This window comes from Phalacrocorax carbo, chromosome 10 (genome assembly GCF_963921805.1).
Source record: "Phalacrocorax carbo chromosome 10, bPhaCar2.1, whole genome shotgun sequence".
Lineage (NCBI taxonomy): Eukaryota > Metazoa > Chordata > Aves > Suliformes > Phalacrocoracidae > Phalacrocorax > Phalacrocorax carbo.
This window is the reverse complement of record NC_087522.1, coordinates 20,735,537-20,762,827: the sequence shown is the minus strand read 5'-3', so window position 1 is coordinate 20,762,827 and position 27,291 is coordinate 20,735,537. Positions and strand designations below refer to the sequence as shown.

At 37.8% G+C, this 27,291-nt stretch overlaps 1 protein-coding gene across 9 annotated transcripts in view; it reads right to left on the bottom strand.

Moving 5' to 3' along the window:
* Positions 1–27,291, bottom strand: part of PCNX1 (pecanex 1) — a 91,856-nt gene that overhangs the window by 7,281 nt on the left and 57,284 nt on the right. For all 9 annotated transcript variants that reach the window (XM_064462364.1, XM_064462367.1, XM_064462369.1 and 6 more), the window contains 20 exons: positions 26,493–26,584; positions 25,152–25,261; positions 23,359–23,464; positions 21,416–21,508; positions 20,056–20,206; positions 17,948–18,089; positions 16,345–16,522; positions 15,818–15,926; positions 15,073–15,202; positions 14,155–14,213; positions 13,157–13,372; positions 12,500–12,753; positions 11,202–11,432; positions 9,721–9,821; positions 8,340–8,490; positions 6,378–6,608; positions 5,703–5,977; positions 3,760–4,001; positions 2,227–2,663; positions 737–877 (listed from right to left, as the gene is read on the bottom strand). In XM_064462364.1, the coding sequence (XP_064318434.1) occupies positions 737–877; positions 2,227–2,663; positions 3,760–4,001; positions 5,703–5,977; positions 6,378–6,608; positions 8,340–8,490; positions 9,721–9,821; positions 11,202–11,432; positions 12,500–12,753; positions 13,157–13,372; positions 14,155–14,213; positions 15,073–15,202; positions 15,818–15,926; positions 16,345–16,522; positions 17,948–18,089; positions 20,056–20,206; positions 21,416–21,508; positions 23,359–23,464; positions 25,152–25,261; positions 26,493–26,584 (3,449 nt within the window). The remainder of the gene's footprint in view (positions 1–736; positions 878–2,226; positions 2,664–3,759; positions 4,002–5,702; positions 5,978–6,377; positions 6,609–8,339; positions 8,491–9,720; positions 9,822–11,201; positions 11,433–12,499; positions 12,754–13,156; positions 13,373–14,154; positions 14,214–15,072; positions 15,203–15,817; positions 15,927–16,344; positions 16,523–17,947; positions 18,090–20,055; positions 20,207–21,415; positions 21,509–23,358; positions 23,465–25,151; positions 25,262–26,492; positions 26,585–27,291) is intronic.

Genomic DNA, 27,291 nt, shown 5'->3' with positions numbered 1-27,291 from the left:
GGAGCATCTTTATAGACAAAGGTCTAAAAAAAAAAGTTTGCCTCAGTAAAACCCAAAAAGCCTGAAAGATAAAACTGGGGTTTTTTTCCCTCCCCTCCTAAACAGTGTCTAAATTGGGAGATAGGTTTTCTAACTCATGCAGTGAATTTTTATAAAATGCAGATATAAGACCCCTAGGGAAAGGGAGATGTAGCTGCAAGTCACAGGCTTTCGCAAGTTTTAGTTACAGCAGATTTCCTTCTTAAAGGAGAGTAAACGCCTATCAGGTAGCTATTATATAATAAAGGGACATCTAAAGACAATCTTACTTGGCTCTATTTTCATCAGATTAATTTAAAAACAAATACTGTTAACCATTCAATTAAGGGCTCATTGGTAAATTGACCTTCTGTATTTGCTCAATGACTGACAGTTTAAGGAAAGGAAAACGACGGCTGGATGAATGAGCGCATTGCCTGAGAGCTCTTTACAAGAGCTGGAAGAAGGCAAGGAAGGAGAGGTGGTTGACAACATTTGAATCACCATCCTGCATCTTTTGGATACAGCTGCAGAAATATCCTTCTGCTTCAGATTAGGATTCTAGACTTGCTCTTCCAGCAACAGTGACTTAAGAGGACAGCTGCTGATCCAAATTACTACTACGTATATCTTTGGCCTTGACATCTAGGCAGACTGCCATCAGATCAAAACACTGCCTTTTTAAAAATTAGCTTGTCAACTTCAAAGCAAAACTTACATGGCCTTCCATGCCTTCCTGAGGACTCCAGTCTTTCCAGCTGTTTCTTCCAGCTTTTAGCCGTATCACCTCATCTGGCCACTGCAGCTCTTTCCTTTTTGACACGTTGATCCCTTCCAGTACTTGACTGGGATCCATTAACTATAAGTAGGAATTGAGTTTTGACTGTTAGTTCAGTCAAAATTGAAAAAACAGATAAACCTTTTGCATACTTCCAGAGAACTGACTTTAACCCATAGAAATCCATTTCTGTATAATTTCAGTGTTGGAAACCCTAGCCTCAGGCTCAGAAAAACCCTGAGCAGCACAGAAATTGGAAATCAGGCTGTGGTTTCAGACACAGCTGACAATATACCACTTCACTGCTGGTTTTCTTTCCCACCCCTTCTTTTAGTTACACTGGCTCATGGCAGGGTAGCATAAGCATTGGCAGCACATGGTCCAGTAGCAGGGAAGAGTTAAGTGATGAGCTGTTAAAACTGGCTCATCACTTCTTTCAGAATATCTTAAGAAACATGGTCTCAGAGAATTTACTGTTTGGCTGAAGAACTATTTATCTACTAGTATGGTTAGTTGACACCCACACCGTGTTTTGAAATAAGCCGGCCTTTCCATGGGGGGTAGCAGGAGAAAACTCCTGAGAACTTCTTCCTATTTAAGGACAGAGAGAACCGCATGATGTCCACTATCCAAGGACACATGTCAACTTCGCCTGTAGACTCCTCACCAGAGTAATTAAGCAGTTTCATAAAAGGGCCCTTGCCTTCAAACAAAAGCTACCAAGGACAGACCTGTATAATTAATTTGTTAACTTTGCCCACTATGATGCAGTTTACTAAGAATTACTCTACACTGAAGTGATACCAACAACGAAATCACCTTTGTTATGATCTAACCTATTAAATATACTTCTTGACATTTCCCACTAATATACTAGCAAACATGTATGTGGGGCTAACAAGCAAGAATACAGATTTCTGGATTTTCACAAAATGAGTAAGGCTGCCATCATTAACTTAGTCAATGGTGTACTGTTTGCTATGCAGTAAACCCAGACTTGGGGCAATAACCAAAGAATAAATATATATGAAAGTGAGTATTTTTAAACTTTTGTGGAAAATCTACTTAGTTTATGAGAAGAAAGCTAGTTGCTTCCTGTCCTGCAAATGAAGCTGTTTAGCTTTACATGTTGTAGTGAATAAAGGCAAACTAAGTGTGAAGTGGAACCGAGTTCAGCCTGCATTCTCAAAGATGCACTACAGCAAAACATAGAAGTAATGTAAACAGAGATGTCTAAGCAGGCAGGAAGGCTGGTTGTCCAGAAAACCTTCTCCTCATATCAGTTCTCGAGATATGACTGCACAATAGTTAAATACATACAGAGTCTGGAATGTTTCAGTATACAAAAGCAGTGATTTCAACAACATACAAGGTAACACTAACAAAAGCATGTGGAAGCATAGGTTAACTTGTTCTTCTGGACTATTCACCTGGATTCTGTAAATAACGTCATCCTTTTTGGCTTGCATTTGATTTGCAGGGCTTGCATTACCGCCTGACTGAGTTTCAGTTGCATTACTCCCTCCTTCTGTCCCTAGAAAGCCCACAAGGGCATGCTGTTTACAGGCTGGGATGCTTTGGCTGGAGCTGCTAGAAGAGGGCAGTCCATGCTGTGCGCTGACCCCAGTCTGGCCAGTAGGTTCCATTTGGTTCACCATAGATAGGCGGGACTGGATGGATGATGGGAGGTTACGAAGGGATATCTGACTGGTGGAAGAGCGACGACAAGGCACAAAGCCTGTTGTGGATGTGCGAAGAGATGAATGACGACTGCCATAGCAATAAGATGAATGGCTAGCTACCGAGGCACGGGCAGGGGAATGTCTGACAAGGCTTGACTGCACAGAGTGAGAGCTCTGACTGGTGCCTAAAAGTAAAAGATACAGAATCAGGAGAGTTTGATAAAGCCTCCCACCCACATTAGCTTTCCGACACACAAATGTTTTAGCACTTAGATACAAAACTGATGGGTCTAATAATAACTTGTGAAACAGCTGTACTACAGATCTCCGTTGCACTTCATATAGCAGAGCATTTGAATACATTCCATTCATCTTATCTTGGAATTCCACACTCTCTTCAATTCACAACCGCTGCAAGACAAGTAGCTTGGAAAATGCTTTAGCCTTGCTATTCCCACATTAGAAACTTGTCTCTTAATATTAACACTTAAGTTTCCCATACTTAAGGCATTAAGGCAGGTAGAGATGTCCATGTTTCAAAATGCTAAATATTCTTTCTTAATATGCTTGACGATGTTCAAAGATTAAGTCAGAAAATTTGTTAGAGCAAAACCTTTTTCTAAACAAATTCAGAAAAGTTTAATGCACATAAACTGCAATTCCTGTTTTTTATCTTATGAGCATTAGTGTAATTGCTTTACCTATACTATGGACTTGTAGATACCTCTCCACAGCTGACAGACCTGCTTAAGTTGTGTAACAAAAAAAAGTTCAATTACATACACTTTTATATTCTTTGTGAGAAAAGGCAGTGTTTGGAAAGCCTTTTCTCAGCTTTACTGTTTACCACCTCCCTAACTACAGATCACTATGGACTCTTGGATAGGATTCAGCTAAAACACTATAGAAGTAGAAAATCCATTCCACTGTATAAATAAGAAATATAAAGACATTAACAAAAAAATGACAAGCTTAGCATTTGCAGGCAATAAAACAGAAGAGAGCCATTCTGTAGAGATGTGTTATAAAAAGTTATTTTATCTATTTTGCCAGCACAACTATACCCTATTGCTCAAATAGGGGTTCTGTTTGGGAAACCTGCATTGCATAAAACAGCACTGTAGTTTGAGATGAATCTAGCAGATGTTAGCACTACATAATCAAGTCACTTTTGTTTGCTTTTTCTTCTAACTTAGGTCTCATCCAAAGAGCTGAAAGGCTAGTTCTGGCTATAGGATTGCACTTGTATAGAATTTTTGCTTTGTTTTATTTTATCTTTACCCAGAGTGGAGGGATGAGTTGGTGGATGAGCTGCAGGAAGAGTTGTGGGATGAGCTGCAACAGGAGGGTGCTGTACTGCTCCAGGTCCCTGCCCTGTAGTTGCATTCCCTCCTCCTTGTGACATGCTGCTCTGTGACTCATTAATAGTTGCATTGTTACTTGTGCAAGAAGCTCCACCTCCAGCATCTGAATCTTCAATATTTCCACCGCTATTGCAGCCAGCTCCACAACCTTTCCTTAGTCTGTAAACAATGCAATTGACACATTAAGTTAGGCCTTCTAATCATCAGGATTCTAATACCTTATGACGAAAAGCGAAAGGCTTTACTCTGTACAATCGACAGCGTTCCCTAAAATCAGATAAACCTTGACTTTATTTTCTCAGAATATGGTTTGCAAGTATAAATCCTGCTTCTAAGAGATTGCACTTTTCTTCATGACAGCTATTCAAGGAACAGCCACTTATCATAAGTCAGAGGCTCATATAAAATAGCTTTTGAAAAAATCAAGGCACCTCTGAAGTACAATGAAGTGATAAAATTGTAAATATAAAATGCTGGTAGAAGATCCTGGTTATTTTGTATCAGTTTAGTAAAATTTATGCTCCTTAAGACACCAGTCATGTATTTTTATACTGAAAAAATCTTTGTATATTCAGATGAGCAGGAAAAGACTGTTTGTTGGGTTTTTTTTAGTTGTTACCATATCTGGTCTCTTGTTACCATCAGTAACGTATGCACAGTTGTCTGAGCTACACACTGCAATTATTTGAATCACAAGTTCTCATGCAGATTTTGAACAGTAGGCTAGCCAACATCTCCTAGTGTACCTACAGGCTTTTCACCACATTTGTTTGCATTAATAAATTTCAGATGGACACAAAAAACATGGCACATTCCTCCTCCCTTCAATTCCTACTGTCATTATTCATTTCTTTCTGTCACACTCAAATACATTGAGCACTCCTTTCCAATTTTAGTTGCCCCTCAGATCCAGAATCCCAAAGCATACACAGCTTGGATCCAAATACTGTTCTGTGTCATACTTTCACCTGTTATTCTATCCACGTGTTGGACACAGAGATGGTGATAGGAGACAAACACCACAGGCTGTACTAAGTGTGGCATATTGTGTGGTGAAGCAGCACATTCTACTTCAACATGCTGTAGATGTTTAAGTGTAAATATGCCCATCAGAACAGCTACAGGACTGTTCTAACTATGGCACCAGCTCCTGGCATTGGGACACGCATTTCTGAGTGCCACATGCTGCTGCTACTGTTGCTTTTGGAGCCACAGTCATCAGGGGCAAGAAGTGCAGTAAAAGTTCTCATGGCCTATAAAACACAGCACAGCAAGAGTTTGTACTGGGTTACTGAGGGGTCATGTAGAGGGAGGATTACATTATCGCTCCAGTTACTTGTTCTGGCTCTGACATACAGTGTATTTATAAGCACTCATGGAATTTTGAACAACAGCTAAAGCTTGAGTTACTATGTATGAGCATACCCTAACAACATTAATAGTGGCACTTGCATGCTAAATGTTTGCCAGACAGGAACCCTACCAAATAGGCCTGATTCTGTAAGGATGATATTATAGACTAAAAAAGTGATGGTACTGAAAAAAACAACACAGAAGTTGCATTGTCTCTCATTATCAGACCTGACATGAGAAGCTGTAGTTCTTGCATCTAGACTTCCCATCCTGTTTTTTCTGAGCTGTCATTTACATCTGTGGCTTATTACTTATATGCCTTGAAGATTAATCCTGTACCAAAGCAGTTGCCATATGGTACAGATGTGCCTGAAAGAAAAGCCAAGGCTTATTTATTTTTGTGCTACTGAATATTATAAATTGTGCAGTGTTGGGCATGTACGAGACTAGTTAATGGAATATGAGAGCGTGAACATGTACTAATGAGAAATCATTTCCTCAGCTCACCTGTGCCACGTAGACACTATGAAATTTCTGATGTTTCCTAAGCTGATAGCTCCCCCGAGAATCTCCTTAAGCTGTTCATGACTATCTGAATAGGAAGTAGTCAAAGGCGAGACGTAGATTGGATATCCAATTGGCTGGTCACAAGAGGAGTTGATCATGTTCCTCAGAGCTTGTTTTGCGTTTTGGATGCTTCCTCTTTCTGGATTACGATTACGCAGGAAGACAAGCTCTTGTTGTTGTCCTGCCCACAGGCCACGCACACACTCCTTATTCACCTGCAAGAGTTGACAGATAGAAGCCAAGTAGAAAGGCTGTGTCAGGAAGCGAGACAACGAGAGTGTGAGAAGACGGCTTTGCTGCACCTAGGCCTTCAGAAGCATATGTTAATACTGCACTGCAGAACTGCAAGCATTCATATTCACTTCTTGAAAAGGCTGAACTTATGGATATGGGCTGCAACAGTGAGAATAAAGCAAATCTAAGAATAGGTTGAGAAATAAGATATTTAAGTCAGCAACTGATTTTCTGATTAAATACTTCCACTATATGAGAAGAAGCAGCCCTAGCAATGACAGATCAGTAATGAAAAAATAATGATTTGAAGCAGCAGTTTGGTGTGGTATATTTTAATAACTATAACATACTGTCACATTGTGGAACGTGCACAAAGCTTACCTTAATGACCCTGAAACTGAGATAGCGCTTATTCAGCATAATGATTTTATATTCATTGGTGCCATCATCCATCACGTGACGCAGAGCAAGGAGGGAGGGAGAATTGGAAAGAACTGCACTCCGCCAGGCAGGGTCCCCTTCATGTGCTATAACTAGATTTTCTTCATGGGTTGTTATGGCTTCATAAAGGACAGAAGGATCATCATATTCATCTGGAGAAGTGAAGTGATCCTGTTTCCAAGAAGATACGATTAATATTTCAGATGTAACTGCATATAAAAATGAAACATTTCACACCTCAAACTCTTGAAAGGCTAAGTACATTACAGAAAGTCAGGCATCTAAAACATCAGACACCTACAAAAGAATGTTATTAAAGATGACCTCTTTTCCAACAGGTTAGTTCTGTTCACTTCCTATTTTAACTTAAAACCACAATGATTGGAAGGACCTGCCTGTTATCGGTTCAATTAAATTTCTAATTGAATTTCACACTAGATTTATATCTATTTATATTGCCTGCAGAAACATTTTAGGTTTAGCTTCTTGCTTGTTCACAAGCCTCCAACTACAGAATACACTTAAGTAAAGCACTGATTATTCATTGAGACTGTATTATATGAAAATAGCAATAGGAAGACAACCAATAAAGTTTATCTGTATTTTCTACTAAAAAGTTCACAGTAATAATTGATGACAGACTATTTCAGCATCAGATACTATCACACAACTTAGAATACTGCCAGTCAGATAAAAACACGAAATTCGCAAGGTCAATTCAGTATTAGATCACATTATTTTCTGGTTAAAAGGATAGTGGTTAATATCTAAATTCCCAGCACTGGCTTAAGTCTCAATATGCTATTGCACTGCAAGTGAATAAAATCACTCTTTATAGATTAATGCAATAATGTTCAGAAAACACTACTTCTATTGTTAGAGATACTTTTATTTTTCACACTTTTCATTCTCTGACTTAATTCAAGCCCATTCTGCACAGTAACCCAAATATACTGAGAACACTTCAGAATTGTTGAAATGGTACTTCTGCTGGTTTCAGCAATGATTTTGTAATTATTCCACAGGTACTCCTAACACTTAGGAGCATTAGCAATCTGTTAGCAATTTAGCATTCTGCTAAATTCAGGGAGTTTGTGTTACATGGAGCTGATTCAATCACTGCGAGCTTTGGGGGACTTCTAGACTCTGCAATGAAGCCAACTTTATTTTTTATTTAAAAAGTGCAACTAAGATTTGCCTCTTACTATGAATTTCAAGCAATCTGTTCTCAGTATCAACACTTTTCCCCTCCCTCACAGAGTATTATCACTCAGTACATGCTTTCTCGTACTTGCTGAGCTTAGTTAATAGATGCACTGGACAAAATTTGAGAATGTTCATCTTCAGCCTTGCTTCACCATGAAACTGACCCAAATTTCAGCATTTGAAGAGCAACCTTCTTATTCTCACCTGAAACCTTACTGATGGGATCAGTAAGTAATGGCAAAGTGTTTGTTATTACAACACTTCAAAGAAAAAAGAACAAGAAAAACAATTCCCATTGGACAGCTGGAGAGGGCTGTGCAGCTTTGAATTATAACCTTTTAAGCCAGTTACATATATGTGGGGAGGGGAAGAGGGAGGGAAAATATCAGAGAGGCTGTTCATAAGGGAATTATCTCTATATGGATATGAAACAGGGCTTGACATGTTCTCTTATCTACATTTGATGTAATTTTGAAGCTCTGAGCATAAAATGCATCCCCTTTTCCCCCATAATCACCTTCCAGATAAGCTATAATAAAACAAAAGACATGATACTCCCTCATTTTCAGTTGTCCATCACTATTACATACCTTTCATCCCCTTCCTCTTTTTTCTGTCTCCCAGCCCCTTATTTTTAAAGGAACAAAGGCACAGAAGTAAAAACAACTGGACATATCTTCCTGTGTAATCTCTCACCTGATGTAGCTTAAGTGACATCCGTATTCCAGGAACCACTACTTTCCTCAGCAATTCCATGTCAGCAAAGATCCATTCATCTCTAATTGAAGATATACGGAAGTCACCTTTAAATAGGGCATGCAGGCCGTACAAGAAGGATTCCAGATTACTGTTGGGAGCGGGGGAAATTAAGAAGACAGCCCAAATATTAACATGAATACAAACATATCTACAATTATCATCACTGACAAGAACAGAAAATACTGGACTGTACAGAAAGGCAACAATTCTTCCCTATAAAGACAACTTACAGGATAAGTCAGGCAGAAGAGAATATATGAGTAAAGATGTGTGTGTAAGCAAAGCTTGGACACTAAATGACTAACTATGTGCACTGAACAGGGAATGAATAAGCCATACATGCAATAGACTTTTTACTAAAGTAAACAGGAACACTGTGAGGAATGCCTGACTTTATTCTGAAGATTTTTAAAGAGGAAATTTTTCAGGGAATATAACACCACAATGGACCAGTTAAGGAGGACGCGTAGCTTCAGTTGTGCACAGAATAAAAATCTTGACAACCTCCTCATGCTTAACGGCATCATTTACTTTTACTAAGGTAACTTAAGAGTGAAAAATCAAATATGCTCTGATCACTCCTGCAACTGCCTATCTGCAAGACCTTCAGGGGGCAACTGGCTGGCACTCAGAAGAATTAGTCAACAGTTTCCGTGAAAGTGAGGTAAAACAGGTTTTACAGTCGGCACCCAGCTGACCAATAGCTTCCACACCTGAATATGCCTCTATTTCTTTTTATACCACCACCTTGTGATTTCCTGAAACATACAACTGTATTTTACACTGGCTTTCTAAAGTTGAGGCTGTCAGTCTACGAGAAAGAGGTTGCCATATCATGACAGAGTTGAGCTGAAGAAGATTTGCAAAAAACACAACTACTTGCCACAGAGCCAGCTAAACCGTAAAACTTATGACAACAGGCTGATCTAAATTCCATCGAGACATGTGTGTTCTTCATTTTAAGAAGCTGTTCTGTTCTTCCCCCTGTTTCCATATAGGGCACATTCGTTGAGCAGGAAATGGGCTTACTTTTAGAACTTATCCATTTCTTGTTTTTTTCATTAGTTATCACTGATGTGTTCTCATCTTGCATTAGTTGGATAAAACAAAATGCTGTAACTGAAGTTCTCCCTTATTTGCTGTTCTTTGGTTATATTTCACTGCTTGTTATAACAAAGGTTACATAGCATAACTGTTCAGTTTAAGGAAAGATGACATTAAATACCTGTTCCTTTTATGAAGAGGTACTCATCTAATACCTAGCCTAGGAACCCTGAGGGATTTTGAGGAAGGGAAGATTACAACAACGTTTTATTACCTAGACATATGATGTGAAGCTGTTCCCAATGCTCTCCGCCCTAGAACGCACAGTCCATAACACAGTGTCACCAGGGGCGAGTCTTTACTTGAATCCAGTGGCTTGTAGTAACAAAAGAGAAAAGGAAGAGTCAGGTGAACAGAGAAAAACTGTCATGTAAAAATGCTCTGCTAGAAGGAGTAAAGAGACCCAAACACATACAAAGGTACACAAACTCAAGCGTGCATACGTACCTACCACACCCGTTACTCTTGCTCAGACTTTCAAGAGGAATGCTTCTAAAGAAATTTTGCAAGCACGTTGAATACTTGTAAAGGCAGACACACATACTATATTTGAAATAAGACAAACTGTAAGCTGAACAGATGCATGCAACATTCCTATGGATACTGTATCTTGTATGCAGATTGTTGATGAGCAAAATTATGGGGTTAAGACAAAAAAATTTTTAGCGAATAACTGGACTCTCACTTGTTGGTTAGGAGTATATAATTCTGATTTAACTGAAAACTTCCCTTGATTACAGCTTTATTTAGGGGAAACATGCCCTCAGCTCAAAGCCAGTAGTAGCTGAATAGGGTATATAATGCCCTAGGTAATAGTATCATTCATGTAAGTGATCAAACCTGATTTTCAATATCTACACAAAATATTTCACAGGATTGTGACTTGGAGGGAAATAATTTTTTCTGGCTGTTGTTTGTCAGACTGCTGAATGCTTTAAATGTAACGCCTATTAAAATGGGCTTCTAATTAATCTTCTACCTCCAAAGCAAAGCTGAACTCTGAAGTCTTTTGAGGCTTCATTAAACACATGAATTCCAATTATATTACTGTCCCTTTAATCTCAATCAATTCCTGCTTATTCTCAAAGGCAACACTACTTTGACTGGACCACGTACAGTTTTTTTGTAGACAGTAAGAAGTCAAGGCATTCCTCTACAAACATACTAAGTTTCTTTTTAAAAGGTGGTAGGACTTGGAGAAAGGAAAAGGGCTGATGATCATATTCACAAGCCAACAATTCCAGTGGTCCAAAGGAACAGTGTAATATGACCACTAAGAAGGAAGCAGTCTGCCTTATAAGCTGGCAACAGGTATTTGGTTTTTTGGGGGGGTTTGTTTTGGGGTTTAAGTTAGGGCTGATTTGAAAACACTGACATCTAAGCACAAAACATCTATTCTATAAACATACCCTTTTGTAAGTAGATAAATGCCTGACTAAGGTTCAGATGATTCATTTGAGCTGGTAAATGAAAATTCATTAATGAACAGGTTAAATCATACACTACCTAGAGAATTTATTTAAATTCACATCTCAAGAGTATAAGATCAAAACCAGTAAACTATAAATTAATATTTCAAATGCAAATCTCTATTTTAAAAATCAATATTAAACCAGCCTGTAAGTCACACCAACAGGGGAAAAAATGAAACCATCCTAGAAGAGTGAATGGCTTTTCTCACACGTTCATACTTACCTTTTCTCTTCGAGAGCAGCAATACTCTATCCAGTTCAAATATACCATACAGAAGCTCTCTCTTGAGATCCCTGCTAGACGGTGGTCATAATCCTCATCAATATTGGGGTTAAACGTTGGGTCTACATCAACATAATTGCGGTCTGTGCACAACCGCAGACCTTCCTGCATTGTCTCATTAGCTAACCATTCCTCTAGCTTGGGGGATGTTGTGACATAATAGATGATTCCCTGAAACAGCAGTAGTTAAAAATATTAGTCAGTATTCCAATTAAAAAAAAAAGTTGCAATCTCAACCGTTCCAACTAATTTGCATTATTTTCCTGGCAATGAACTAAAATGATACACAGTAGCATTTATTTAGCTCACAGTGGCAGCAAATTTGTACAGAAAACACAATACAGGCTTGTATACAGGCATATTTTTCAAAGACTGTCAAGATTTCTGAAGCATGCACTGAAGGAATAAGGAAAGGGAAAAAGGATGGGACAAGACTAACTGTAATTTGGCAGAAAACCAAACAAATACATAGGAATTTTTATATAGTTAACATGGAGGCATAGATATTGAACTTCTAAAGAATTCCAATGCTAAATAAAAGACAAGATGGTTTAACACCCTCATGTTTGGGGGAGAAAAAAAACCCTAAACCCAACAACGTGTGTGTAGGTATGTGTGTATGTAGCTTGGAAGTATTTTATACCTGAAATTTTTCATCTCACTGAAAGAGGGTGACTTATGAAGGAGCTCGATTAGTAAACTGATTATCTGGAGGGATCTGAGGCCTAGAGACCTCTTACAACTTAAGGGCTGGGTTTTTTGTGGGTTTGTTGGGTGGTTTTTTAATTTGTTTTTTCAAAAAAGCAGCCAACCACAACAAAAAAAAAACCCACAAAAACAAAAACACAAAGAAAGACCAAACAAAGACAGGTTTGGACAGCTTTTAAACACCAAAGCAGCTTGGCTTTCTCCAAGAGAAACATACCATTTAACTTTTTGTTTACAATGCAACTATTACATTTGAGTAACAGCCTTCAAGTTTCTACTCCAGCTTGAGCTAGAGTATCCTCCCTCTGTTCTAGACTAGAGGGTCATTGCCTTGCTCATGCACCAGAGTATCAAGTAATCATCAGTACAGCAAACTCTGCCCTCCTTTGATGAAGGTGTTCGTACATCTATAATTTGTATCACATTCTATGATCCTCATATGAAAGACATTAACATTCAAGACATTAAGTAGTTCCCAGATGTAATCCAGCCTACCTCCCCCCCAAGGTTTGTACCTATCTGAATAATACCTTCACATAGTAAGTGGTGAGAATCTTCCGGAGATCAAAGACTTGAAGCATGGAAGCCGCACTGTTGTCAGTGATGCTATAACCCTCCAGAACATACTTTGTCACAAGCACTTCCCAAGCCAGCCAACGCTGCCCAAAGGCAGCATTAAAGGAAAGCATGTGAGGAAGGTGGCCTGGTTCACAGCAACAAAAACCTTCATCTTCCTCTACACCTTCAGTGATGGCCTCCACTTCTCGTTGCTGGCAGTAAGTTCCTTACGAAAAAATACACAAAAGATAAAACTGAACACTTTATATGATTGCTTTAATGTTGATTTGTGTTTAGAAGTCCAGCCAATCTCAGTTATGTTTCTGTAACGCCAAGCAAACTATCTGCCAATGAACACAAAAGATTCTGATATCTTAGTTTAACATTTTAGGTAGGGGTCTTCAAGAATCAATTATGGTAGCCATGTTGCACTAAAATGGAAAGAGAGACTTAGCATAAACTCTGCTACAGCAAGCTAGTTTTCCTTACAAGCGACAGGGGCATAAAGAGGCCCTGCAGCCCATTTTCAGAGCAATTAATTTACAGTATGGAACTGAAAAGAATTAAACATTTCCAAAGCAGAAGTCCACTATTTAGTACAGACAGTTAAGGAAGTGCAACACACTCACCTCTGAATTCAAGCCCCCTCAGCTGGAAGGTGACCAAGCCATTTCCTATCTCTATAAGGTGTACTAGTGCATTGAGGTAGTCAGAGGCTAGGATGAAGCAGTCCCCAGTACTATAGTTTCCCCACCGACCCAACAACAAGTCTCCACATAGGCTGTGCTGAAGGGAACGGGTTAAATGTTCATAGAAGATTGAATTTAGATTGTTATCATCTGAACCTGCAAGAAGATTGGATTTGGTTATTACCTGAATCTGCAGAAAAACATTAAGCTTGAACGTCAATTATCACTTCACATTGAATCCTATGCTTTTCTTAAGAGCAACATTGTTTCAAGGTCATTGTCCACACACCCCCACCCCCTTTTTTTAAGGGACAACTACACCAAATGAATGCAAAGTGACTTTTAGTATTTTTGACCAAATTTTTTCCCTTCTTAGTCACTCCATTTTCCACATTATTCCTTTAGTTCCACTCATGCATCTCCCATCAATCTAATCCACATACTAAAGTGCAAAAGCAAGTAAGCGCAGAAGTATCTCAGTAATGACTGTTGTACTGGTCTCATCACCATGACATTGAGCCACCCTCAATTAATATCTGGCTTTTTAAAATTACTTAAGAATAAAAACCAGAACAGCTGAATGCGTACGATTATAAAGTAGTAAAGCAGATGCACATAAAGCTAAGGGAGAAAACAAGAAAAACTTATGGGAAAGTCTAGAGAATAAAGCAAGAAAGATGATGGAGGTGAAAATAACAGTAGACAGAATAATAGAAAGGTTGGGCAGTTTTGGAGAAGATCAGAGGGCAAACTGATCATGAATCTTATAAAAATCCTATAAAAGCCATTTACATTTGGAAAAATCTTCCCCTGCCCAAAACGAAACAAACCAATGCCCCCCAAAAAAACCCAAAACCCCAGAAAATCCACCCATACAACCCCACACCCAAAAAAAACCCAACCAAAAAACCCCACCAAAATCAGAGCAGGAAAGCTACCTGGGTTTCGATCAAGCTGTGAAGCCAGTCTTGTATTTGAATGATCCACACGCTTTGTGCTGAAAATAATAAAACAAAGCATCCTTAACAAAAAAATTTATTACTGTAAGATAACGTAAGAGAAGAAACAGAATAGAACTTATTTAATATCCTCACTGAAATAGCTTCAAGAAGTTATTTTAGAATGATTTTTATAAGCAAATTTGCCACTCTCCTCATATGTAAAACTATTTTCTGCCTATAACAACATTATGATCCAATACCTAATAAAGTTTGTCTACAGTAGGTAGCCATAGAATACTCTCTAGTTTTAGATACAAGTGTATATGTTTTCTTTGATAGATATAATAAAGCTTTAGATATGACAAACTTAAAAACAATCAAATCAGCACAGCTAACGTTCCAGCAGACTTTACTGAAAGGGCAATTTTCAGATATTTATTATTTCATTGGGTGAAGTTACAACCTTAACTAACATAAGATCTGAAACGCTGTATTTAAACTGTTCTAGTGTTAGAAGGGAAAAAAAGCAATAAAGCAGTGAAATGAAAGATTAAGTCTCCATAAATACTAGAACTACCAGCTCATCTTGCCCTATGCTGTTTATCTAACATTTCGCTGGTCTGATATTCCATCAGCAATATGTCTACATAGAAATTACTTAAGAAACTAAAGCAAGTGTTGTTAGTAAAAAACCAGCTGCTATAGTATTTCAGAAACAAGTTCATTGAAAACTTTCAGTGCTAAAAACTCGTTTTCTCTGGGAAAAAAATAGCAGCACTTGGAGGAAAAAAAAAAAACAAAAAACCCACCACACAAACGCAAAGCAAAACAAGAAAAAACCCAAACCAACACATTTAGCCATAGTTTCATCATTAAAAACAACAGACACAACTTTAAAGGCCTTATTTCACCTACTTGTAGTCTCTTTCCCAGAATTTGACAGGCCTGGCATATGAAGTGATGAATATTGCACTTCCCAGAAATGGATTCAGTGGAGTAGAGAAGAAAGCTGACACCGCTGCTTGGACAAACAACATTGCAGAATCTGTAGAACAACAGAATTAAGGAAATCCAAGCAACAACTACTTTTTTTCAAGCTTCTCTGATAGTACCTGAAACAGACAGCAACACCAATTAAGAGGAAAACAAGATCTCTATGAATTTTTACGCAGCAAAGTATCTTTACAGTATCTCCCTCAATAAGGGGATTGTTTTTGTTTCTAAAAACAGACGAAGGTGAAAATTTGGCACTAGACATGGTGGGTCGTTCTCTTCCTCAAAATTCTGCAAAGAGTACTAACTCCACACTCCATTCAAACTAGTCTATAGAAGCTTAAAATGAAAAGCTCAACAACTAAACCTATAGTTGGAGAAGTTGAAAAAGGGGATGACTATGAGAAGAAAAGTTGTGTCATTTTCAGAATGAAATAAATCCTGCTCCATGTTTCTTTTATGTCAGAATTCTATTCCTACTTCATCTGCTACTGTGTAGTTCCCAGCATTGTAGCAAGGCAGAAAGCAGGCAGTTTTTCATAAATACTCACTAGACAAACCTGTTCATTCCGTAGATTTAGCCCGTAATACATAATCCATTATAATGCAACATTCAGAAGTTATAAATACACAACTTCAGGAAAAAGTCTGCATTTTCAAAGGATACGTGGCACAGCAAAAGGCTGGGCAAAAGCATGGAAGGCAGATCCCCACGTGATCTGCCAGGGAGCAATGTAGGTATATACAAATCTCAATTTATAGAAGAGTTCCCAAAGCTACAGGAAAAAAAAAAAAGAAGAAAAAAAAAAAGAGAGAAGAAAAATTTAGTGATTTGGCTGGGAATCAGTGTGCTTTGCAGTACACAAATATCCTGAGGAATTTACTGGTCACCCTAGAGTTCTTACCGGTTTACCAGAAGGCTTGAGATTTACAAAGAGGATGTAATAATGAAGCAAGTAACATAATATGTGCTTCATTGTTTTACTAACAGAAATTCATCAGGTGTTTAGAAAGTTACATAGGCTTTCTCAAGCAAACATAAGTGCTTTGGAAACGAGAAGTCTTAGCTATCTTATAGCATATTGATTACAGTACCAATAGGACTGATGATCTGGAAGACTACCTATCAGTTAGGACTATCTGTTTTCCTTTCTGGATGACCTGAAACACCTAGAAACAGAGAGTTAAAGTTACCTTGCTGAAGAGTATGGACATGAAGAAGAGATCTAGCAGCATGGTCTCAGTAAAACTTTTGTAATCAAAAGTAAAGAAGAGCACTGTGAAAATAACAGTGACATACTGGCACGTTGGGCTACTGAATGATGAACGCAGTAACTTCAAGCCAGCTATTGTGATCATTAAAGCACCCAACCTGTATAAGAAATTCACACAGAACAGTTAATTATCTGCTGTCTGACAGGGGTTTAAAGACCACCTAAATTATTGCTGTCATGCAGTGCCAATCTCTTCAAACTCAAGGTTTAGATTTGGGTTTGCTTTTGGAGTTGGGATGGATGGGGGTGGTTTGGTGTGTTGTATTTAAAGACAACTTCAGAGTGTTTGTTTTTTTTTTTTTAAAAGGTTACTATCCAAGTCTATCAGTATTCTCAAGTCAATCAACGTTCAAGGATTATTAGCATTAGTTGTAAAAGTCTCACTAAAAAAAATCAGAGCTGAAACATCTTTGTACTCTGAACTCTGTCTTTAGTTTAGGTTATGAATATTGAGATGTAAAAATGCTAGAAGTGCTCTACATTAATCAGCAAGAGAATGTTAGTGAACACTGAGTTATCATTTTCTGCATGACTATACTGTCATAGCTTATATTGGGGGAACCGCAACTTAATGATAAACTTGCAGTGATATTCTTTTTCAGAGACAGTAACTGAGAGGTCAAAGGGTTATAAAAATAACATTAAGGTAATGTAATGGCAATATTCCTCCCAAAGCTCTTGTAGCAACAAGAGTAATGAACCCAAAGCAAGAATTTACTAGATCCAGGGATTGTTAAGCTTAAAAAAATCCCAAACCCGTATTAAAAAAAAACAAAAAAACAACACACCCACCCCGCTTCCCCTCCCATTCCATTTTGTTTCAAGATTTATTTTCTCTACAACACTTCCGTTCTAACTCAACGGAACTTGAGATCCAAAGAAGCCTCCTGGTCACTGCTTTTGGAGGCAAAAAATGCAGGGGCTATTACTGAACCCTCATTTCCTGAGACAGTCAGATATGCTGCTTAAGGGACTACAACTAAGACTCAACTGAAGAGGCAGTGTGTAATTCTGTCTGCACACAGATTATACTCAGGTGCTGGAAGGCCTGGGGACTTCCTTGATGAGAGCAGAAAGCTGTAGGGGGGCTGCGAGCTGGCACACCAACTCAGGGAACATAACCCAAGTCTTAAGTTTACACCCGACAAAATACCAGAATGTATTATCACTATCTTGAACTTGCAGTCCAGATAATCGTATTACGGGCTCTAAGATCAACAGGAAATTCTGATATCACACTACTAGACAATTCTGCAACTTGCAATCTTTATAGTATATGCTATGAATTGAATGATTTATCTTCACGGAGGTTCCTAGTTCAACACTGTAATACTCCATTCAGTTTAAGTCAGCAAGGTGACTTGCTTCTATAAGAGCTTTCAAATAAGGAGAAACTTTATTTATTCCTTGCCTTAGTTTCAAGGCAATAGCATTAACTGTCTCCCACTGAGGCCAGAACTCACTATTTAATTTCCCACCACAGTAGACATACTCATATTACTTGATAAACCGTTTCTACTTACTCAGTATCCAGTTTCTTTGGGCTAGCAATATTCTTAGCGCTGCTGCTAAGCTCATTGAGGACTATCAATGGATAGATAATATTCTTCTCTACAAAAAGGAGCCAAATATGAAGTTTCTCAAACCACATAACATGTGCAGCATCTATCAAGATACATTAAAAAGAAGTCAGATTGCACTGTCAAATCAAACTCAGGTAGCAGAATAAAGGTTCTTGATCCATGTAATTTGTGGAGCCACGCACTAACCGTATTCTCATACTGGACTTTCACAGTTTTACCTAACAGAAATAAAGAGAACCTTCTTCTAAGCTACCATCAGTAGAACCAGTAGAGTTTTTGCACTGTTACACATCTATACAAAATGTATTAGAATATAACAGTTTACAAGCTATTTGCTTCCTACACATAGTTGGAAACAAACTGGGTCGTCACCTCTTCAGCAATTTCAGCATTGATACCGATGAAGCCATTTGACATTATGCATTTTATGCCATGCAAAAGGATGTTTTCCAACCACATTCAAACAAAAAGATTTCTGATTTACAGCTCTACAACATAGAGGAGCATGTTACCTGCCAACATAAACTTCTGAGACTTAAAGACTTCTTTTAAACTTCTACAATAATTGCAAAATATATAACAGCATTGCTATGTTTCAAATTGATGCAGATGAAGATAATGAGAAAATTTATTTTACGAGGCAGTACAAATACAGGCTGGAAGAGCCTACATCAAAAATTATGTTAAACATTACTGCATAAAGAGTTAAAGGTATAGTTTACTTAAAAGTGGCTAGGAAAAGGCCCACCCCTCTTCATTGCTATGAATGACTGCACATGCCTAGATGAGCCCCAGCAAAAACAGAAGTTCCTTTTCTACAACAGAAGTGGTAACAACAACTAGTCACTGACACAGCATGAATTCTCTTTAAGTTACAGGGAACAAACTGGGAAATGCTACAAACTTATATTTAATATTATTGGATACGACTTTCTCCTGAAAACACTACTAGATATGGCAATATGGAAGTCGGGTATCAGCAAAAGGGCACCAACTGTAACTTCTCTAGTTTTGTAGATTAAAAATCTCAGGCATTCAATTGCACTTTCCCTTCTTCCTCCAAATAGAATTTGGCATCATATTACAACTACTATTCATATTTATACATCTTTGCATCCTATCACTGAAAAAAGCTCACAATTCAGACAGCAGTGAAAAGACCACGCTGCATGGCTGCTACAAAGGTAGGAACTTCGCAAATCAATTCTGATACTTCTCTGTTCCTGAAAGGAGCAAAATGCTCTCTTTCTTTCCATTACTGTCTTACCTTGAAAACTGACTGAAGGAAAAAAAAAAAAACCACAACCCACCACGAAAACACCAAAATAGATTCAGTTTTTTCTAAGCTATTTTTGATACAAATTTCTTAAGTCTGCTGTTAATAATAAAAACATTCTAACAGTGGAGACCCCCCCAGTCTACATTTATCCATACTGGAAAATTGATCAGCGGTATAACTAACTTCATATTTTCTGCAGCCTCCAGGGAGAGATTTCATGGAAACATAGACAATAATACAACGTGCAAGTACATGTCTATGCAGATCAATTAGCAACGCTGGTCCCTTAACATGTTTTTCTGTTAGTAGGCCACTTGCACTACTTTCTATTGTTACACATGTCAACAATACCGTTAAGAATCAAATCCATGCCAAGATGAAATCTCCAACAGCATTCACCATACCTAATCCTCCAAAACATTTGAAAATTTACTATCTTGAAGAAATACCTAGTGAAACATACTCTACCTTTATATAAAAAATTACTAAGGCGATCATTAGCACAAACATTGCAACTTAAGATTTTGAAGACTGTGCTTTAATGGAACTACTCTGAGATAATGTTAGCACATGTAATATATTATCATCATCAGTTAAGAGATACAGAAAACATCTATGAAATCAAAGCATGAGGAACTGAGAAACTAAGGCATTTCTAGATTAGATGTCATTATTAATCTCCCCAGAAGAAAAGAGATTAAGTCTATCAATAGGTAACACCGGTTGGTCAGCAACTACAGCAAGTTCAAGTGTCATGAATGATACTTACTTCGGACTTCAAACTGATAGTATTCCTTAGTTTTCAGCAGCGGGTGAGAAAAGCAATGCCAAGGAAGTTGCTTTCGGAGTTGAGGCAGAACATAATGGGTCACAAAGCCTACCGTACCCACCAATGCATAGAGAACATAACTTAAAATAGGCTAAAAAGAAGAATTGAAGAAGTTAAGGTTTGTGTTTTAAACAAAACCATACAATAATTATGTAATACTTTTTCCAGCACCTAGGCAGGTGCCCCTCAATAGTAAGTTGGGAGTGGATTTCACAGTAATTAATGCCTTCTATACATTAAAGTTTTCTCTAATTTCTAGGTATGTCATAGCAGAATTATGATTGCATTACCTTGTTATAAGATCTTGATTCAGAAATTCCATGAAGCCTAAGCCTACTGAACTATACAACTGGTGAAGAGCACAGCTGAATTTTGCAAACATGGGAAAAAGCAACATTTGGGAGAAGTGCTGATGTTCAGCCATACAACAGAAGAGATATTTTCTTTAGAAAAAAACTATTACACCTGCTTAAGTAGGACACTTCACCTGAAAACCTGAAGCTACCTAAATGCATATGCTTTTTAGAATTAGTTTCTTACTTTAACTGTAGGTAGCAGTAGGAGGGTAAAATCCTTCTAAAATACATCTAAGAAACTTTCATTTGCCTGACATAAGATTGTTCATAAGCTAAACAATTGGTTCCATTACAGGAATACCAAAATAAGAAACTCAGTAACTGCAAGTCTTTGTTTATGTGAAGGTATTTGCCCAAAGTCAAGCACAGGATCTGGTCCCATGTCATCATCATCGATTAGGATTCACATATACACATTAAGACTACACAACGCAGTAATATTAGCTAGACTGACAAGTAAAAAACTTGAAGCTCAAAGGCTGTTTGAAGCCCTATAAATAACCATTCCAGTAAAGGGGTACTCCTCTATGCTATAGTCTATAAAAAGCCATGCTAGCATGCAATTGCTGAGTCAAGGTTCAGCCCCTCAATCTTAAAGAATCAAACCTTTTAAATTATTTTTTTTTAAGTTTCATTTTCCTTACTCCAAAGTGATCCTGACACTATTTAACTGAGATAGATGAAGCAGAAGAGGGCATTTTGTGTCAGAAATGAGAATAAAAGTCCAGAATGTAAGAAGAAACTAGGAAAGAGCAGGGGAAGCAGAGTTCCTGAGCACACAAAACTGGAACATGAAAATCTTCTGTCATGTACTTGTCACACTATATATTTAAAGACCATCTAAAACTAGTCAGGAGACCCAGTGCACTACCAGAATAAGCTTTACATCACATTAGAGTATTTGTGTATAGAAGACAAATGGCAGACACGATGGAACACCTTACCTGTAAAACGGTAAATACTGTACTGACATGAATTGCAAAATAGAGTACACCAATGACTATACACACAATCAGGTCAGACTGCAATCGTTCACTCTGGGGAGTCAAAACAAAATAATTTTAGAAAATACAAGCTTTCACTGTCCTCTTCAGATTCTTAATGCCCATCATCATAAACAACTAAAACAGAGTATGAAAATAATGTTGATAACACAAAGTCCAAAACACAGCACTGTACCAGCTACAGTGAAGAAAATTAACTCTATCCCAGCTAAAAACATGACAGCAGTAACACTGAAACTGATCACAGATTTTCAAATTATGCCAGTGCTCATTACTTCCATTGAAGTTGTTATAAATTTCACAAGATAAATCTTATGGCTAAGAGCATTAGTTCAAATTAAGTGGAAAGACACATACCCAAAGTGAAGAAGGAGAAATTAGTATACTCAATATATTCTCTCTCTCATTCTGGACTGTGAGGGAATTAAGGACCCCCCCTACAGCACTGATAAAAGAGCGGGATGAGCTAACCAAATTTCCCACTTATTATTGAAGAATTGCTTAAATATGGGCAATTAAGAGTTCTGGAAGACAGCTGCCTAGTCAGAGCTAAGGACCAGGTGGAACAGCTAGGCTCTTTAACCCTTTTCCCCCCTCTGCAGATGGGTAAATGACAGCTTTGGAAGTACCCTGAGGAACAAGTCTGAATTTTCCATTACCCCTAAAAAAAATGAAGACAAGCTGTAGATAACAGGCAAAAAAATAACAAAATGAGTAATGCCAGACTCAGTCACAAGGGGGCAATACGTACTTTGGGCCACAACAACTCAGAGTCTCCAAGCTTAGACTTGTTTCCACTGTGTGAATAGAGTATTAATATTTTCAGTCCAGAAAGTCATTAAAGGATTAACTACTCCAAAATTGGCCAAATAATTACACACAGCAAGTACTCCTGCAAGGTCTTAGCTTCTTGGGATACAATCTTTTTTTAAAAATCAAGAAGTCCTGATTTAAAAAACACTGAAAGAATGTATTATAATCCTAAACTCTCTTGCCCCCTTGGTGGCTAACAACACAGTTTGAGAGCTAACAAGGAGCTTGCATCTCCTATGGTCATTCTCTCCTATTATGCATTAAAAGAACTGCAGTTTCTCAGCTCTAAATGTTTATTTGCAGTTTCCACACGCTGCACCTTATCACACTTGTGCCTGCTGTACTAGGAGAAACCCATCAATACTGTTATTCCCCTACAGCCAAGCCCTACAGAAGGTTAGATGAATGTTCAACCTTCTTTTGTACAGGTTGAACATACTAAGCTTAAGTCTTTTACTTACTGCTCCACTGTATGAAAAAAAAAATAATGTTTAAGTATTACTACTTTCATAAATATTGAGAACGAATTTGTTCTAAAAATTCAAAGTATGTGGTAAAGTAAATGGAACAAGCTACACATGCTCTTTAAAACAAAGAAACCAGCCAACCGAAAAAAAAAACCCACACCACTTTCCACCACTTTTATTTTCTGCTTCTGGAATAGCATGCACAAAGCTCTTGCTCACAATTACTAGAAATACTGAGTTAATAGAGTTTTGCCACCATTAACTCTTTCCCACTACTGCACAAAAGCAAGTATCATTTATTATCATCATCAATATGAGCTAGAAGAATATCCTCAATGACACCTCACTGATTCCACACTAAGGAATTCCAATTCTCCCCCATGCCTCCTCTTAAATAACTTAAATTGCAATATAAGCATTATACTCTTAGTGTAGCACATAGGTACACCTGCAGATTTAAAGGAAGCGCTCTGATATCCATTCTAATCAACACCATGGTAATTAACAAGTGCTGTGAGCTAAGTAAGATCTGGATTGATGCTATACAAAACAAGATAATGTAAATGCTTAGATTGAAAAGAAAAAATTAAGAAGCCTACTTACCACAGAATTTCTAAGCTTTTCAGGTAAAGGATCTTTTACTTCAGACAGAGGGTCCTCAGGGTTTTTGTCTTCAGAATTAGGAAAAAATTTTGATTGCACTAAAGAGCTTGAAAGACAAAAAAGAACCCACTGAAAGGCACATATTATGTGGTTTTAGAAGAATAACAAAGTCAAAAGTTCTATTACAAGTTGGTTACAAGAAAAAAAAAATAATCCTGGCATATTAGTGCTTTCACATGGCTGAGCAATTTTACAAACAAGAGATCTCAACTTTATAAAAGAATTAGTTCTCTGGTTGCACACAATGACCACCATTCAAGACAACTAGCCAGATGTAATTCAAAGAGCAGTTTCTCCAGTATCAACAGGAGTAAAAGAACACACACTGAGTTTTAAGTGGAGTTCTCAGTACTCATGAAACAAAGCTTTAGTTCATAAATAACTGAAGAGAAATGTAACTCGGTGCAAAGTTTAGAAGTGGTCTACTTTTCAACACCAAATAGAAAACCAAGAACTCCTTGGTTTAATTCAAACTTCAACAGCAACAACAACAACAAAATCTATACTACCCTGATTAATTCACAAACTAACCATGCTGACCAACCTACTAAATTCTTAGCAAATCTTGCTGGTCTAAAGCCCAAAAAAGTTATACCTAAGCTTTTAGAAGACCATATGCAGCACTGCTAGCCATACCTAAGTGTCTCACAACCCCTCAATGTGATTTTTCTTACAATACCCTGGGTGGTACAGACATACATACTATTTCGTTTTCTGGACAGGAAGCTCACTACAGAATGAGCCCTAGATCTTCATATGCAATTACATATTGCAATGTATTGCAATGCTTAACTATGCCACGTCTGGATAAACAGGTGAACCTGCAGGTCAAACATAAGCATCCAGGCTACAGTACTTGGGAAGAACAAAAGAACAGGTGTCTAGGGACAAAGACCTCATACCAACTGAGTAAAGTCACCTGAACTAAGAGTAACGGCACAAGGTTTAGTTGTCAACCCAAAGATAAGACTTTTCCTTGTGTGAACACTCACGAATCATTAATCTCCCTGTCCACAGAAGAGGCCCCTCGTTATCTACCCCAGACTATTGCTTATCAAATTCATCCAACATTATGGCTAAATTTAAACCCAAGTTCAAGCTCTGCCTAACCCAGGTATGTGACTGAGCCTCCATTGGCTATTCTGTAGGAGGTGTTTCTCCTGCTGCAACTATTTTGTTTTACATACATAATTATTAACTGAATCAGAAATACTCTCATCATCAGATCAATACTTCAACTCGGAATAGCAACATGAATACATGTTTCCCCATGCTAGACAGGATCGCTCATCACCAAAACAGGTCCTTAGTGTTTTGCATCCAAGATTAATTATTTGAACAAGTGCTTTAAGCATATATTCAAGATAAGAACACAGTAACAAATTAAGCAAAACAGTTCAAAAATTCCACGTTGGATTCAGCCTGAACTAGTGCTATGAACACCTCTTTAAATACAGAACGGGTACAGGTTGTTCAGCACAAACGCACCAGCAGGTAGTTGGATCAGGTTTTGGCATGTAAGTGATTATCCAGAAGTCACAAAGAAAGGTTGTCACTGGAGAAGGAACTAGGTGCAAACTTTGAGAATTCCTCCTTAACTACTGAACTAATGTGCTATTTTTGATAATGCTGGTGATTACCAGTTCAAACAGTACTAATATCTAATATAATTTATAATGTTCCCTCGCGACTTGCTTCTTCCTTGGGGAAAGGACACAAACTGAGCCACTTACAAAAGCACAGATGGGTCACTACTTTGTCTGCTGAGATGATACGATATTGCCACTAACAAACCACAAAATATGGAGAAGAGAACTGGAATATGCTGCCCATCCCAAGAATCCTGGAGACAGAAACAAAATGTTAATAAAAAGGAGACAAAGCATATAACACTTATCTGACATACAAGAATCACATGCATCATAGTAAGAGAATTGAAAAGTTAACTAAAATTCCACAAAAATGAAACAGGACTCAGTACAAAAATATTGTTCAATATTTACCTATGTCTAACTATAGATCAGTGTACATCGCCTAAGCCTACACCATCTTAATCATTGAACAGTCATCAGTTTTCATAACCCTTAAGAATTTCCTGCATTCCTTGAGACCACAGGTCTTAGAGTTGCATTTAGTCACTTTTTAATTTTGAAATTACAGATGTTTTTTACTCAGATTTTTTTTTTTTTTAACATGCTGAATTCAGACTAAACCAGTGGTTTTATTTTCAGGATTTGTACTTGATCTGCAAAGATGAGAGAGTGATTCTTTGCTAAAGCTTGTTTATCTTGAATAGATGTGTTTACAAAAGGCTAACGAGACAAATGTACTAATTCACAGAAAGCTAATGATAATGATAATCATGGGAGTATTTCCTCTAGCAACTTTTTACTCTCCGTGACAGAGTGGGAAAAAAAGCCAGTCAGCTCTGAGTTGGAAGGTGCACATGCTACAATTAGTTGTGAATTGAGTGCATTTGATTATTGACACGCACCTGAAGCAAACAAACAGAACCAACACCACGCTGTTCCAAACAGAATGTCATTTCAAGAAAGTAAAAACTGTTGGTTTGGGTTTCCTGGCCCGCCCTTTACCAGGTAACTCTGCCTTTTAGATAGGCACACATCTTCACTTTGACACTACAAACTATTTCCTGGTTTCTTTACTTGAAAAGATTAATTAGAGAAGACTATTTCTGGTTTGCAGCACTGAAAAAAATACTCACTTGAGCCATGTTGAGAGGTTAACAAACCAATACATGCTAGAAACAAGCCACTTAGGTAATTTTTTTTTTTCCTCAAGAACCAATGTGGAATGGAACGGACAGTAAATGGCATGTTTTTGGCAAAATAGCTTGTTAGCACAGGCACAAGTCATACACCTTTTAAAAAGCAAAATTCTGCTTTGTTCCTGCATTGCATCTCCTTTATTGACATCACAACTGAGCAAGTATAAAACTCTACCAAACCAGACTAATATTTCTAAATCACTTTCTGCATATTTAACTAAGATACAATGAAGCAGAGAACAAAACCCAAAACAGTAATGTATGCTGTGTCTAAAATTTTGCTCACCTTTAGGGCACCATAGCACAGTCCATACAACAATGCTACTGCCACAATACTACAGATAAAACTGTAAAGTGCTGCTAGCAGGCTTGTGGTAGCTGAATATCATAGAAGAGAAAGAAAAATTGAACAGTATCATGTAATTGTTAGAATGCAAAATACTTCCGATGGTTTAAGACAGACACCAGCACCCTAGTTGCAACACCCCTCTGATCAAGGAAAAAAAAAAACAAAACACCAGAAATCCAACCCACAGCTACTTTTATTTTCCCCTACAAATGATTTGTTTTGAAGAGCAATTTACGTGGCTTTATCTACCTCCTCGTTTATTCAGCAGCATTACCATGGGAATGGCTAACAACTGCAACAGAAACCAGTTGAGGAAGAAGGAAGTATGCTTTTTGACAGACTTACTAGGACAGTAATTCCATTTCTCAAAAATCAATTGGGGACCTTTAGCCTTTTTAAAAATACAGTTAGAACCATAGAATCATTAAGGTTGGTAAAATCTCTAAGATCATCAAGTCCAACCGCCAATCTAACACCCCCATGCCTCCTAAACCATGTCCCACAGTGCCGCGTCTACTCGTTTTTTTTAAACACCTCCAGGGATGGTGACACCACCACCTCTCTGGGCAGCCTGTGCCTGTGCCTGACCACTCTTTCGGTAAAGAAGTTTCTCCTAATATCCAATCTAAACCTCCCCTGATGCAGCTTGAGGCCATTTCCTCTCATCCAAAGGTATTCTACATTTAGAAGGTAGGAATATAAACAGAATAATCACTAATTTTTTAACTAGCCTGCT